Source organism: Branchiostoma lanceolatum, chromosome 9 (assembly GCF_035083965.1).
Source record: "Branchiostoma lanceolatum isolate klBraLanc5 chromosome 9, klBraLanc5.hap2, whole genome shotgun sequence".
NCBI lineage: Eukaryota > Metazoa > Chordata > Leptocardii > Amphioxiformes > Branchiostomatidae > Branchiostoma > Branchiostoma lanceolatum.
Genome location: NC_089730.1, coordinates 14,670,986 through 14,686,768, shown reverse-complemented (window position 1 = coordinate 14,686,768; position 15,783 = coordinate 14,670,986). Strand labels below are relative to the sequence as shown.

The 15,783-nt window shown below is 39.4% G+C and overlaps 2 protein-coding genes across 2 annotated transcripts in view; one reads left to right on the top strand and one right to left on the bottom strand.

Moving 5' to 3' along the window:
* The window catches only part of LOC136442174 (epidermal growth factor-like protein 8), a 37,834-nt gene extending 33,189 nt beyond the window's left edge, over positions 1 to 4,645 (top strand). Inside the window, exons 7-8 of the mRNA XM_066438873.1 lie at positions 3,449 to 3,581; positions 3,895 to 4,645. Coding sequence (XP_066294970.1) covers positions 3,449 to 3,581; positions 3,895 to 3,935 — 174 coding nt within the window. The 3' untranslated portion in view covers positions 3,936 to 4,645. The remainder of the gene's footprint in view (positions 1 to 3,448; positions 3,582 to 3,894) is intronic.
* A 235-nt stretch (positions 4,646 to 4,880) lies between these two features.
* On the bottom strand, positions 4,881 to 14,924 carry LOC136442173 (1-acyl-sn-glycerol-3-phosphate acyltransferase alpha-like). The gene is made up of 6 exons (XM_066438872.1): positions 14,686 to 14,924; positions 11,406 to 11,539; positions 10,725 to 10,900; positions 10,451 to 10,546; positions 8,683 to 8,755; positions 4,881 to 8,179 (listed from the first exon to the last, which is right to left on the bottom strand). Exons 1-6 carry the CDS (start codon positions 14,877 to 14,879, stop codon positions 8,028 to 8,030), a joined length of 825 nt encoding a protein of 274 aa, XP_066294969.1. The 5' UTR covers positions 14,880 to 14,924; the 3' UTR covers positions 4,881 to 8,027.
* Positions 14,925 to 15,783: the final 859 nt, after the last annotated feature.

The following is a 15,783-nucleotide window of genomic DNA, read 5'->3' as shown; positions in this document are numbered from 1 at the left end:
AATCTTCAGCATAATTGATTCTGAAGTGGGGGGTTTTCGATGGCCTGAGTTATTGTAAATACATTCCTTTAGTTTATTGATTCTTTCAGCAACAACCTCGAAAAAGGAAAGTTAGGGCGAACTCTTAAAACAGAAAATCTTCAGTATAATTGATTTTGAAGTAGAAGGTTTTTCATGGCCTAATAGATTGTAAATACATTCCTTCAGTTTATTGATACTTTCAGCAACGTCGAAAAAGGAAAGACCACCAAGAGCACTCGTTTTGGACATCTTCAGCCTAATTAACTTTGAAGTCGAAGGTTTTCGGTGTCCTGACGGATTGTAAATACCTCCCGTAGTTTATTGATACTTTTACTTCAACAACGCGGAAAATGCGGACAACACTTTCCCAACACAGCTCGTAGGTGGTCGGGATATTAAAGTCATCGGAGAAGGAAAAGATAATAAAAACCGTCGAAAAACACACGTATATTAAGACGCGTTAATCCTTGATGATATAAATAAACGTCGGAACTACAAAAGGACAAAAATCGGTTGTCAACATTCGAATCTGCAGACGTGAGAATAACGCGACAAATTCTGTTTCCAGTAGCAAATCTAGCATGGCGACGAGCGACGAAGGAATCCGACTTGAAAGTCGGAAGGCCGAGAGGACACCGGGGGTTAATCCTGGTTAAGACGGGACTGGCTGCTGGGTGATCCGCCGGGGTGTTTAGACAGATGGCTTGGTTGAAACCGTCGTTCGACAGAGACACTGTTGAACACTTGTGTTCGTGTTCTGCACATGGAGCTAGCGTTACTCTCCAAGCAGAGGAGGAGTTTCGGCTAGTTTTTGACGTGTTTCTAGGCGTTTTTGTCGAGCTTTCTACTTTGTCTTTTTTTGTCCAGCTGTGGGTTGGCTGTGCAAAAAAAAAAGACAAAGTAGAAAGCCCGACAAAAGCGCCTAGAAACACGCCAAAAGCTAGCCGAAACCCCTCCTCTGCTTGGAGAGTAGCTAGCATGTGGAAAATGTTCAATGTTCGCAATGAGAATACTAAGAACATTTCATGGTGAAAATAGCTCGGTATTAGTTTTTGGTTATAAACCTGCTGATCGACATATCTTGCTCAGTGGCACCGGCGAAAGATAGTGGATGCTCCCTAGAGCGTCTGACTCCGGCCGTTTCCAAAATCTATCCAGTTGCTTGAGTAACTGTTTTATTGCGCATCGTATTGCCTGTATGGATGTCTAACATTCAGCGACGTATAGAAGATCTTGATTTATTTATCTATTTTGTACTTACTTATCTCAATACTAGTTCATTGAGTTTTGCAAATTGTATCAAGCTAGCGAACAAGCGAGAAGGGAAATGGTTTTTCTCCATCAAATGTATACAAATCTTTCGTATGACGTCTAATCTCATGTTTTTATTGTTAAGAAAGATGGTTATGTCCAGATACAATAAAGAGTCGAAAAAAGGAAACATTTCAGACGAATATAAGCATACGGCGCTCTCGTTTGTCGACGCTCTCAAGTTTATTCCCCACTAAAGTTACTTGCGGTCAACAGTGACAAGCAAAACGTCCGCTTCCCGAAGCAGTGATTAATTTGTTGCTCCGTCGGAGGGTGAAATTCAACCTGTTACCGGGCAGAGGTGGTTTACGGGCGGGCGAGGTGCGCGCCAAGTCGGTTAAACAGTGACAAACTCCTGCCGGGAGATCCGAGGCCTAGGGTTTTCGGTGATGGTCGTTTTGTATACATCACATGTCAGTCTTTTAAATGTCACCGTTCGAGTGTCTCGAGATCTCTTTCGATGACGCGATGTGCATGTTTGGTGGCACATTTACATAGGGCAGCAGGTTGCAGTAGCAGGGTATATATTTTAGAGGGAGGGGTTGCTAGCCCATTTCCTTTGACGAGCTTGATGCACCTCCTCGAATGTAGATAGGTCTTGATGATACCTGAAAAGATTAGATTTTGTGCCCCTGGTGGCTTTTAACTATACTACAGCGGAACTTCCCGTCTTGATATCTCGTTCTTCCTAGAACCCTGCTTGTTGGCGTTGACCAAAACACACCACGGTATCAAATAACAGATTTTGCACAGGAGATAGACAGCACTTGCTTTCCTTGCCTCACGCCAAGTGCAACGTCATTTGCGGTTTGACGCCTGGCCAAATTGGCTGCCCGTTTTCCTGTTTGCTTAAACTTCAGCCCATAAAAAGGGAAGAGTTTGGGTCGTCTGTTTTTCATACAGTAAAGAAGGGGCGGACACAGGATGATGCAAGAACTTCAGAAATATTGCCAGCTCTATTTCTTTATGGAAAGAACATGCACTGTCTGTTTGTTATCGTTTTCGATCGTTTCTGCATTGGATACCGTTTCCTTGTTTCCATTCTACTACCTTCATGTGTTTACAAGTTGTGTGCTCTTTTCTGTCATTCGTTCAAAGGACAGAAACGTGTGTGTCATGATTTGAAGTCGTCCAAGAATGTTTGTCGTATATTGTGTTGACCTAACGTTACCAGTATATTATCTAAAACCCCTTTACCTTGAAAAATGCCGCACCTACCTGCAACGTTACTACTAGTATGCCTAAAATGTATCCTTTTTATCGGTGAGTCCTAAACGCCACGTGCACTCTAAATGTTGGGGAAGACGTCTGGACCTGTTTGGGAGAGTGTTCAATCTTCAATGGCAGTAAGCCTAATGTATTTTATTTTTTTACATTTTTGCAATTCGGGACTACATACCCCAACAGAGCTTAATCTGCAGTACTGCTACTGGCCGTGCCGAGAAAAGAAGCAAAGACTACCGCCAAATTGCCAAATTTCCGTCTTTTCGGGAATGGGGAAATCGCGAAAGACTCGCAAATGGGCTTTTCTTTTGTCGGCTAAGTTGACTGTCCTTTCGAAAATACTACCATTCAAAGAAAAGAATTACAACAGTTAAGACATTTCACAAACACAACAATGTGTATTAGGTCATGAATTATACTTAGTAGTATGTTTCATTCGCGTTTTACCAACAGTAGTACGTAGTTCGCGCATATGATTTGCTACAAACTGTCAGTTTCTAAAGTCGTCCTACAAATCTCGGTCCCATATGCATACTGTGAAGCAATAAGACCTTGAACAAATGCAATAGTGTTTTGTCTACCGGTAGATTCAATTTTCCTTTCAAAATATATTCCTTCAGATATTTATTTTCCATTTGCAATATAACCTTGGGCGCCGGGGGGAGCCGCTGAATTCTTGTCAAACAAGGCAGAGAACCCACTGAAAGAACGGCAAGTGCAGAACTTAGTTTATTACATCCTGAAACAAGACAACCTACCTCTCGAGGAAAGTATTAAATGAACTAGCTTTTGTACAGTGTAGTGTAATATACAAATGGATAGGACATGACACACTGACTGTAACATTTCTTACTCATACAAATAAACGTTGTGAATATTTCTTTTTTCTTAGTCTATGAAGAGGATGACTAAGATGGTTGCAGACCGGCCAAACGACGGCGTGCTGCCGACCCTCCCCCCGCAGATCGACAGGATCGGTTCCCTCAGCGAGCAGATCTCAATACTGGAGGAGAGATTAGACGACTGTAAGTCTGCCTTTGGTGCAGTTCATCTCCGATCTATTGAAATATGTGTTGATCTTTACAACTTTGAAAGTTTGATATACCTACGTATTTTTCCTCCGTGAAAACGAAGGTATCGCAATCAGTTAGTTAGTTAGTTTGTTTGTTTGTTTGTTTGTCTTAGTGTTCAGGGGACACTTTTCTTTCATTTTCCTTCTCTGATTCTGGGGCTAAGGCTCATGCTAAGATTTGACAATATAGACCTTTATGTACGTGTAATACATGTTGTATGTAACTAATTTGATTGTTGATTTGTCCTTTCCTTTATTTTGTGTAGGTACCTGTCGGGGTGACCGTGATGACTACTACAGAAAATAGAAACGTTCCTAAGTCTATTACTAAAGTCTGTACCCCAGCAATACATGCCGGCACAGTTACGTTGCAACCACACAGCAAATTGAAAGATGCAAAATTCAATTTGCATTGAATATATATACATTTGTGTATATTTCTTTGTCAGAAATATAAGTACATGTATGCTGTGCAACAAAAAAAGTACTTTGTGCTTTCCAAGCTATAGGTTTCCACATAGACCAATCAACAGCCATATAGACCCTTTGTCATTTATGTATCAGAAATTACAAAAGATATTATTAGGTATTCTGCTGGGAACATTGATACAAGACCTCACTCCATATGATATCACCATCATTTTGATTTCAAAATTTTCACATTATTTGGGACCTATCTGTATATTATCATATTCTATTGTATGGTCATTTGAAGGCTGGATCTTGTAGCTATCAAATGTCAAGAACATTTTTTAAAACAGGCCTTTAAATTAAGATTACATGTCAATAGTGAGTTATAAAATGAAAAAAATTATGTAGAGTTGGTCATTATTATGTTGAAGTTTTGCCCATTTGTACTAAGTTGTGGTCTTCCAGTACCAGTAAGCAGAATATGTACCAATTCATGTATGTGATGATTAAAGAAATAATATACATTAGTGGAATATTATTGATGATGGTAATTACAAGTCTCATTATAGGAAAAGGGAATAAATAAAGTCAACTACAATTGTGAAAGAGTATGGGTTGTCTGTGATATAAATATCAGACCAAGGAGGTTACAATAACCTCCTTGATCAGACGGTGGATCCTAAGGCTTCATATGCTGGTCATAGTAAGAGAAAGTGTTTTCAATCCAGTGTTTGAGGAGAGCCCTGGGTAAAATTAGGTACATGTATATGTTACGCCATGAGGTTTTCCACTTATCCCATTCACAAAACATGAAGCATACGCAAGAAATAACAAACACATGTTGTATTGTAAAGTGACTTTTTTTATAATTTAAAAATATATTGCAGGATTGTTTGGTCCTACCATCTGACAGTACATAATTAGAATGCAAAAGCACTGTTCTTCCTGATTGGTGGGCTCGACAGGTGGTTCTCCTGAGTCCTAGGAAAAGTCATGTTGTGCTTCCAGTTACACTCCAGATAAAATTAAGGTCGGTTGGTGGGGATTATCTCTTTTTTATAGATTTTGGCCAAATTGATACAACAAATACATTTCAGCAATATACATTTTAGCAATGTAAAACTGAAATGTTATTTTCAACATCACATTGTACTTATACAGAGGTGCATCGTACAAGCACTGAACAAAGAAGTACAATGTTTACTACGCTTTTTTTCATCAAAAGTGTGTGAAATACAGGAGGGCTGTTTTGAATTTCATCACCCAGGTGTCAGATCAAAAATTTTATGTCTGTTACCAGCGGCCCCCCCAAAAAAGGCTAGGATCAGTCAGGTAACCGGAAACATAACATTTTCTCCCAGGCCTTATTGGAAGCTACGAATGACTAGTCTTGATGCTTCTTGATGGCCACTACAAGTATACTCTTTATGATTAATATTTTGACAGCCCTTTTCTCTAATTTGCTATATTATCCATTGCTATTTTTGCTCTCCAGGAAAACAGTGTTTCTTTAGACTGGCTATGAAAATTGGCATAAATAGCACACTATCCAGCATCACAAAGTATAACCCATGTCAGATATGTGACAAAAATGTTACATATCTGTCCATTGTTAGGAAATATGATATATAATGTACATATATATCTCACAAAACTGGACAATGGGAAAACGCATCAAATTTGTGATTAACATAGGCGTTTCTGTGGACAAACATCAAAAAATTTCATCTGTGTAAGTCACAACATAATCCTGCTAACCTGAACTCATCTTAAACTTGCTGTGGTCAACTATGACCAAATCTGTATCAATATGATATATCACAGAATAATTGGACAAATATATCCATCAATGTTACTAGTAATTATACCGGCAGATTTGATTACCTAGGAATTCACTGAAAATCATCCAAATAATTCAGAAGAACATATTACAATTTGAATTGGACATTTTTAGAATAGTATACAATCACATGATGTTTTGCAACTGTAACATATAATCATTATGCAAAAAAGAAACAAAATTCTACAAAATATTACTTAGCAGCCTCTTAAAATCTTTCAGGGACAATTTTTTCTGATGTTGACAGTAGTTTTGATTGTTAATCATAATCAGAAATTCATTTCATACCTTTTACGTATTGTTGCGTCGGTTTGACATTGTATTCTTTATCACTGCTATACATCTTTAGTGGGATACTTTCTTATTCCTACCATTCCATTTGCTGAACGTAAAAAGAAGCCTGGATCCTTAAACCTCACAAAACAATATCCAGTTTACCATGGTAAATATAAAACAAACAATTGAAGCCATGTATATATAGCTTGATCAAAAAAGATCAGTGTCTCACATACTGCATAGTACTACAGTAGTAGTAGTCCTTAACAAAATGTTTGTAAAAGCTTGGATGTTGTACCATACTTAACATTCAAAGAGTTACAAAATTAAAGACCAAGTCAAATGTTAATACACTGCACTACAGCAACATTGGTACATATTCTTAAACATAAATTGAATTCACCAATTAAATAACACAATATCTAAGGATGGTACCTCCCCTGGAAAGGTTATAGTGATCTTAAAGAAAGTCTTGATCTTAAACAATAAAGATTCATCCAAGGAGTGCAACAAGTTCCCTTAGTGGTCATTCATTACAAGGTTATCTGTACATGTGCGAGTCTTCAGTGATGACTTCTTACTTCGAGGAAATCTAGGATGCTATCAAAAGAGTCAAGCTAGCTATAATTTTTAAAAAGTTGTAAGGAAATTAATAATTGCTATGCCTGCATTGTTTTCCTAGCATATGCTGCAGTTGCTCTGAATGGTGTCAAACTAAAAGGTCTTTAGTTAGTAGGGGTAAAATAATTTTCCAACTGACACACTGGCACAAAAAAGATGACTAAACCAAGAAGTCTGGACGAAACTTATTCCGCTGCGCTACTAATTATTAAAAAATTTAGATCTGCATACACACAGAATAATTACAGAAAATATACAAGTCTGATCGTTTTTAAACCATAACAGCAATGTTCATATAATAATCATGACAGCTAACATGTTTACTTGTGTAACACTGGGTGTAATGATGACTTCAAATTCCCTTAACCTCTGAACTTTAACCTTTGCCCTACAACTCACTAAGAACTAAAGAAAAAAGTGTTGACAGAATCAATTTGCCTTCTGGTAATCACTTGTAGTTTCACTCACTAACTGCAAATGATTCTAAGAAGATCGTTTTAACTTTGATTGAATGCTTATTCAAAAGACCTAGGCTGCTAAACACAGACCAACCATAGCAAGAAGCTTGCTTGACAGCTTTAAATGCCAATTAAACCAAGGAGGTTGTATCAAATATCAAAACAAATCATGTACATGTACATGTAGTTGACTGCAATTTGAAAAAGTTTACTTTAAATTCAAGATGTCTATGTCCTGTGCTTCAGAAGTCAGCATAAAGCAGCATTTAACCAGCCTGTCAGCTGAATCTCACAATAGTACACGGAAAATGGCAGCGATAGTTTTTCGTCTCTTTGCAAAACTGTTATTTAGTAGGTATTACTGCATATCACTCAATTTCTCTATCATTTTTTGCAGGAAAGAGCTTCATGTATGTAGTGTCTACTTTGCCCCCATCCCACTCTAACTCATCACTAAGTAAACTAAAAGATCCAGCCATTAAAATGCGAAAAGCATCCCTGACAAATTAGTTGCTCTGATGATACACATATACTCACCAAGCAGAATCTAGCTAGGCAAAATCGTGACATTTCTCAAGCTCCCTACTTCTGAAGAGCTGGCTGATTTGCAAAACCGTGAGCTTGAGAAACATTACAATTCAGCCTTTCTACATCTGCTTGGAGATTCAAACACACGTATTACTGTACTGAGGACCTTGTTCCAGACAAGACACTTTGTTGTTGTGACACATACTGCCTAGTTGTTGTGACCACGGGTGGGCTGCTGTTGCCTGTTTGCATGTTTGGACCTGGTTCAGCTGTACCCGTTGGGTTCCATCCTTGGCAGGGAGGTCTCGTTGAAGGTCTGCAGCATAGTCTTGCGTACTTGTTCTGTGAGGTCACCGACGTCATCCTTGGTGAGGCCCTCGGTGGAAACTGGTGGGAGGACGGTAGCAGTCACTCTGCCTGTTGAGAGGATGTGGTAAAAATGTGTGTTACATATAAAGATAGAAGAAACATCTGTAGGAGTTGTGCTTTTTATTGAACTGTCACCATAACTGCATTTACTTTTGCAGTATTCGTGTTGACATGACACTGTGAATAATATGTGCCTCCAATGTATTACTGAATGTACTACAGAATTATTTCAACTGGAAACTTAAAACACAGCAAAACCTGCAAAGAAAAATGAATTTACAGTACTAGTAACTTATTCATATCAACAGCTATTAGAATAGTACATCTTCTTAATGATATGATACACACATTTAAAGAATAGAAAGGAGAATAGCACTACTTACTCTCCCCAAGAAAGAAACACATTTGTCCTATCATCTGTTCACTTGTGGTAAAAAAAATAATGTGTGTCAACTATAGACGTACATGACTGAATACCTTGGATTGTACATCCAGCTAAAGACTACTAACGTAACAGATTGGAAAGAAGAGGTTTGCTTTTCTGTCTTTACCTGTTTCAAACTTCCTTTCCTTCTTGTTGTAGAAGTGGGAGAAAGAGGAGAAGACCACTGGAACGATGGGAATCTGTAACATACAGAACTTAATTATACCACGGTGAACATTTCTTGGCCTGTGTCTATCCAAATCAATAGCATGGAAAGCTTCCAGTACCTTGACGAACTGCTAGGGGGCAGTTCTGCACAACCTAGTTTGTCTACAACAATGTGTACAAATACCTATTGTTAGATAGAACATTAAATGAACACACAGGACTTGATGGTTACATTATACTATGGTGAACGTTTTCTCATCTGTGCCTATCTGAATCATTAGCATGGACATCTTGCAGTCCCTTCATTAACTGCTAGGGGCAGTTCTGCACAAGCTATACAGTCAAACCTGCCCAAGGCGACCACCCGGCGGACCGAGCAAAAACGGTCGCGATGGACAGGTGGTCGCCATGAAGAGGATTCCACTCACATATTTCCAGGTCGAGGTTTTCAAATACAGAACGTAAATGGATGGAAAATTATGTGAATTTAGACAGCGCGACCCCCGCCAGGTTCAATTCTCATTGACAGAAAGATCCTACAAAAATTACATTTTCCGTTATCGTTGTAATAATTGTATACCGCTACATCGTGAACAAATTTTTGTCATAATTTTGACTACAAAACAAAGGCTACAAATCGATGCCTCGCAGCGCCCTCCCGCATTCACACGTTACATTGAATAATACACACACACACGCACATCATCAAAGTTTTAAGGCGTAAGACAAATCCCTAGAAAACACATGCTGGCCGCAGCCTTTTTTGGGGCGCCGACCGCTGGATAAAAGGGGCAAAAAGTTTTCGATCTGGCAACTAAAGATGAAAACGGCTTGCCAAGCTCTGTGCGACCGCATCAAAAGGTATTAGTCAGTGCAGCAGAACGCACAGCGTCCAATAAAGGTTTGTGAGATTCATGGAAATAAAAAGAAAATAAGAATATTAATTTTCATAAATAACTATAGTATTCGTAAATGTTCATACACAAAAGCATCGTGTTTTAGAAAGGTCAGCGGTACGCCAAATCCGGGCCGCCCCAAATCCAAGATGGCGTCGGGACCGAGGAACAACATTTCTCGCCTGATGTTTTGCCCGCCGCGAAGTCATTTTTCGGCAGAGTTTAGTAAGACACAGACACATTTTTGTTGAAAATACAAGGAATAGATAGTAATTTCTGTGAAATCTGACTTTTTGACGCCATGCAATACGTATTCTGAAAATTGAGTTTAAACCGAACTGAGTTTGCGGTAAACTATAAGATTACGATAGGCACAACAACATCACAAACATTTGTCTTTACAATGTTTATAGGGGGAACGTTTTATTAAAACACTTCATGGAGGAATCGATGCTATAACATTGCTATTCCATATATTTTTGTCCTTATTTTTGTCCTTCAAAGTCTTGAAAACATTTCCGTGAAATCCGACAGCAAAATGATCCGATGTCACCACACGCTTGAAAATTAGGCGACTGCCATGGGCAGGGACTGTGCTCTGTGCGGTCCCAATTCGTGGCGGTCGCGTTGGACCGGTGGTCGCCTTGGGCAGGCAGCTTAATGCTTGTGCCTATGGGGAAAATTTTCGGGACCGAGAAAAAGCGGTCGCCATGGCCAGGTGGTCGCGTTGAAAAGGTGGTCGCCTAGGCAGGTTTGACTGTAGTTTATGCCCACAAACAATATGACCAAATGCTTATTTTGAGAGAGAACATAATGAACACCTGTCCTTACCTGTGCCTGGACAGCTAGATAGAAAGCACCTTTCTTGAAGGGTAACATGGATCCATTGTGGTTTCTTGTACCCTCCGGGAAAATCCAGAGTTTTATCTGTTCAAAAGATGCAAGAACAACCAAAATACATGAACATCAAGACTACTTGTAACAGATAGACTAGACAAGATCATACAAGGGAGTGTGTACAATTCTGTTTCATGTCAAATATTTTATGCAAAGTTGTTGTAAACAAGCACCAGAGACAACCCTGTGTTACAAATGCTGTACCCACATTTTTGGTGTGTAAAATTTCTGCTGTTTGGTCCATGGTGTCCCTTGCCTTCTCGGGGTTGAGTCTGTCAATAAAAACTGTGCCACAGAGCCAGGACGAGATGCCGAAGGGCCCCGCCCACAGGAGCTCTCGTTTCGCCAGAAATGCGCAGCGATCTGGTAGCAGCTCCATCATGCCTGTAGTCGGACATTAAAGGGGAGAGGAGAATAGGAGGTAACAAATTAGATTCCAAACAATCACAATGTTCTCACCAGTATAGATGAGCATAGGGACCCCCTATGCTATATTTCCCTTTCTAGGGAGAACCCTGTGACCCTTGATAAATTCTATAAAAGTATCAATATCTGGCTTTAGCATAAGGCTGCAACAGGGGGAAAACTCTATTTCGCAAAATTTGTCCCTCAAAATGTAGGAAATTAAGTGTTTCAGGGAGGTTATGATTTTAAAGATTTAAAATCAGATTTTAAAGATCTAAAATTAATTTAACCAGATTAGAATACATTACATGTAGATTTGTATCCAGTACCATATTCTCCAAGCAGAGGTTGGCTTGGAGAATACCCAGTATTTATCAGTGTCAGTCAGTGCAGGTACAGGTACATTTTGTAGATATCAGAAACACCTGTGCAGCTCCAATTTTACCAACACCATAAGTATAACCTGCACAGTTGAATTCCTTACCTATAAAGTCAAGGGAACTCTGATGGTTGGACACCAGTATGTAGGGTTGGTCCGACACCAGCCTCTCCTTGTGTTTTATATCAATCTTGATGGCAAAAATCTTCATGGTGTTCTTTACCACCCACGACACTATCCTGGAAAATGAAAAAAATAAAAGGGTAAAGCAGTGATCTCCCCAGAAATATAGAGCAGGATGGGGGGAGGGTGCCAGGCACAGGATACATGTTGCAGGGGGTGGGGGGTGGTGGTGGTCTGGAGGTGGGCGCACACATTTCCTGCAACTTCAGCTTGCCTTTACATTTGAAATTTCCAGTTTTGAGCAAAATTACAGGTTTTGTTGGGGAAATATTGGAAGAAATACCCTAACGTTGAAAATCAACAGGATGGAGCTAGGATTAGAACAGGATGGAGGAGCGCCACTTTAGGGAAATCCCTGGTAAAGGTTAAGGTACTAGTCCAATAGCCTTTTGGAGGCGGAAGGGGCAGTGGGTTGTTATCCACTGTCTCCAGGGCAATGTATTGGAAGGTAGAGTCCATCCCTCTCCTTGCACAGCCTTTTACCTCCCCAACCGAAGTCAGGTACCCATTTACACCTGGGTGGAGTGAGGAAAGTCATGTTAAGCGCCTTCACCAAGGATAAAACGTCCAGACAGGAACACTAGGAATTGAACCACTTGGCCATTCAACGCCACCATACAAAAATATCCTGTGATAAAAGACTACAAAGTTGTACTGAGTCTTTTCTTAAGTTTTTGCTTAGGGTCATTTTCTTTAACAGTCTTAGTCATATTTGTTTGTTTGAGCCTTTTGTTTATTCATAGGAAGCTCAAATTGGTCTCTTTTCAGATGCAAAGATTTTGGTAATCACAGAGACATGGGATACATGCAATGATACCAACAAAAGTAGGAAAATAAAAATAATCTTTTGACACATACAACATATAATGACAGACTGATGATCATCTTAGTATTATATTTTTTTATAACAATACTAAGTAATATCAATACTATCCATTCTGAACTGGCACATAGAGGAAAAGCCACATCCCTATTCATCCCTTATTTCACTGTTAGCCTGTCCTTGAGACAGAAATGATATTTCTCAATAGCACCGTGTGTTGTATAAGCAGGGGTTTTATCTAGGAAAAAAATTGCAAGGGGAGCATTTAATGCATGGGGAGGGAGTGGAGCGACCAAACGGGGGATGGTGTGGAGGTTTAGAGAATTGTAAGTCAAAATAGAGCTTTTAAGAAGTAGGCTTGCAAATAACACATTGTTTACGACACATTGCATATGTCCATTATTTGACAACTATCCAAAATATTTAAACAAGCCAGTGTTTTCGTCCTAGCTGCCCTAGATAGTCTTGTGACACCTTCACAAACAAACCAAAGTGACCTTCAGACCCAATCATCCACACCACACTGATCACACTAGTGTAAACTATACACACAATCCCAAAGAGTACATGTATTGTACCTTAATAATACAAGCATGTTTACTTTTAAGTTTGAACAGTTGTATAGTGGACACAAATACAAATGTACCTAGCCTCTAAATGCAGGCTAAGTCTAATTACCTAGTCTAATGCAGGCTTTTTGGCTGGGCTTTATTTTGGTTTGGTACATGTAGATATATAGACAATAAACCGGATGGTGAGTGTTCTGTATCAGTTCTGACTGTACCAGGTTTGAAAAAGTCCCCATGATGCAAACTGGATAGTGGAGCCTGATATTGTGGCAAACAAATGCCCCCTCCCACCAGGGCCAAAAGCCCTACTCTCCAAGCAGAGGTTCGGCTCTGGCTTGTTTTTGACGTCTTTTTAGGTATTTTTGTCAGGATTTCTATTTTGTCAGGTGCATTTGGCATATACAACTGTACTCATATTATGATATAAATGCATATGTGTACAACTCTCATAAACTAATAATGATATGAAAGGATATGAGAGACATCTGCCTCCATTTGGGGAGTCCAGGATAACTGATACCATCTACATGTTTGTTGTGACTGTTCACCTTGCAATGACCTGAGTCACTGAGCATTTTATCTGTCTTGTATCTATCAAATTAGACACCTGGTTTTTGCTAAAACCTCCTGAGCATTCAATTACACAGAAGGTTAGGTGACCAAAAGTACACTGCAATGTTGGCATTTGTTTATTCATATTCAGAGAGTCTCGAGCTTGAGTTCAAAGTCCAATGTCAACGTCCACACGGGCTAGGTAAAAGGCAAACAATCCTCCAAGTACGGCATAGTCTAGCAAATGTTCAGGAATATCATTCATAGGACATAAGCAAAGTTTTCATCCCTTACAAAATTGCCTTTGATATCAATTAAGACACCAATTTATTAGTTCATAATGTTGTACAGCATTTTTCATACCATTGTTTAACCTTTAAGGCTTTAGACTAACTATATTGTACTAGTAAGCAATTGGACGATATCCTCAACCAGGGATGTCTCTTAGCTTCACTTGTAGCAGCCTCACAGTTAATAAGCTTCTGATTCCAATCAGTTGGAGACCCTTAAAGTCCCAGGGTCAGGACATCTCGGTTATGGCTGCAAATTTTGGAAGGGATGTAAAATGGGGATCCCATGTTCGAGGAGGTGCCTCAAGCACGTCAAGGGGGGAAGGGCTCCCTATAAGAACATACCCTGCGACTGAAACAGCGAGGAAACTTGCTGCTCTGTGTGCCACTAGCCTAGGCACTACAACTTACAAGGGTCTGAACAAACGTTATCCTCACCCTTATATGAGTAACCTTCATTGTTATGACCTTTTGACCCTGTCCACAAATGCTTCCATTTGCACTGCTACCAGGTGGTACTGGAAACCTTCTGGGTGAAGGCCACAAATCTTACTTTGATTTTATATTGTCTAGGAATCAAAAGATGAAATTGATAACAATTATATATAGCAAAGAAATTTTACTGTTGTGGGGGCATTTGAATTGGAAGTAAAAATGCACTGAGGAAAAGAATGTCTCACCCTCATTGCAAGATGATTGCTGAATAACACAGCACTTCATTACGTGATACAAAATACAAACATACAATAAAATCTACAGTTTAGCAAGTGTATATGCATACAGACAAAATATTATGAATGCTCATGATTTTGTATAAAGCTTCATGCAAAGGACAATGCAATTATTACAACCAGATCAAAAGACTCATAAATTATTGATAAGAAATGCTAATATTCACAAACGTCTACAATTTTATCTTTTGTTGATTATAGTGAATGGTTTGTGAAAGTTGTGAAAACATCCCTGACCTGTAGTTGTTGACATCTCTCGGTCTGAACGCCAAAACCGGCATGAGGAAAACAGCGATGGCCATGACGATGATGTCGTAAAGGATGAACTTGGCGAAATACTTGAAGGTGGCACTGGTCTCGTACAAGACGGGGAGTATAAGGAGGATGGCAATGATGCCGTAGTGCAAAACTTCCAACTCCACCACCGCCATCTTGGTTCCGAACTTTCTGTCATTCACCCCGTTCCGCGATGACCTTTCGCCCCGCCACGGTCCCATGCTTCAGCGCGTCCACTCCAAGCAGATGTCGGGGGCGGAAAATCGCAAGTTTTCCGAGCTCTAGTGCCGCTTTGTCAGAAAAACCGAAATCCTGAAAACTTGACGAATTTTCAATCCAATACCTGCTTGAAGATTGCGCCCAGTATGCCATTTTATATTGAGACACCCGGAGTTTTAGATACTAAAAAGTTAGCACATTGAAAAGTTCATGTTATAGGGCAATTTAGGATGAATAACAATAATCATGAAATACTTCGACCTCTGCGAGTCAAATATGATCCTACATTGATGATCATTGATATTCTCATGCTTCTCCATAGCATGGGGTTGCTACTAAAAGCAAGGAGTTTTTTTAATAATTCCATATACAGCATGATGATGATTAATTTAAAAGGTAACTGTTAACGTCCCCTTTACATGGGATTATATGTAATACCAACATTAACATATTATGAACAATATGAATACGATATAATGAAAAGTATAATTTTCTTTTGCATTGAAGTTTGAACAAAATGTATGTCTCAGCTGCATCAACTTGTAAAACTAAAAGACCAGGACGCTAAAATCCTATACTGTATCTAACGTTATATGCTGTACCCTTCAGACTCTGATAGACAGATAAGATTGTAGAACGTAAAGTCTGTTGAAATGTTATTAACAAATTACATAAAATGCATTTTTAAATCATTCTGCATTTTATTCAAAACGCGCCTCCCTGTCTCTTTTTTGGCGACGCCTCAGGGGCGGAGCCGTTTGTATTGTGCTGGGATCAAATTTGGACCACGCACGCATTCCCCAGGGAATTGGTTTTTGACAATGCCTTGCGGGAACGGCG

Excerpts from the sequence above, each read along its gene's own strand:
- LOC136442173 (XM_066438872.1), bottom strand. The coding sequence starts at position 14,879 with ATGGCGGTGGTGGAGTTGGAAGTTTTGCACTACGGCATCATTGCCATC. Across the intron at positions 11,540-14,685 it reads AGAGATGTCAACAACTACAG|GATAGTGTCGTGGGTGGTAA; the intron begins GTCAGGGATGTT and ends TTCATTTTCCAG. Across the intron at positions 10,901-11,405 it reads GAGTTCCCTTGACTTTATAG|GCATGATGGAGCTGCTACCA; the intron begins GTAAGGAATTCA and ends GTCCGACTACAG.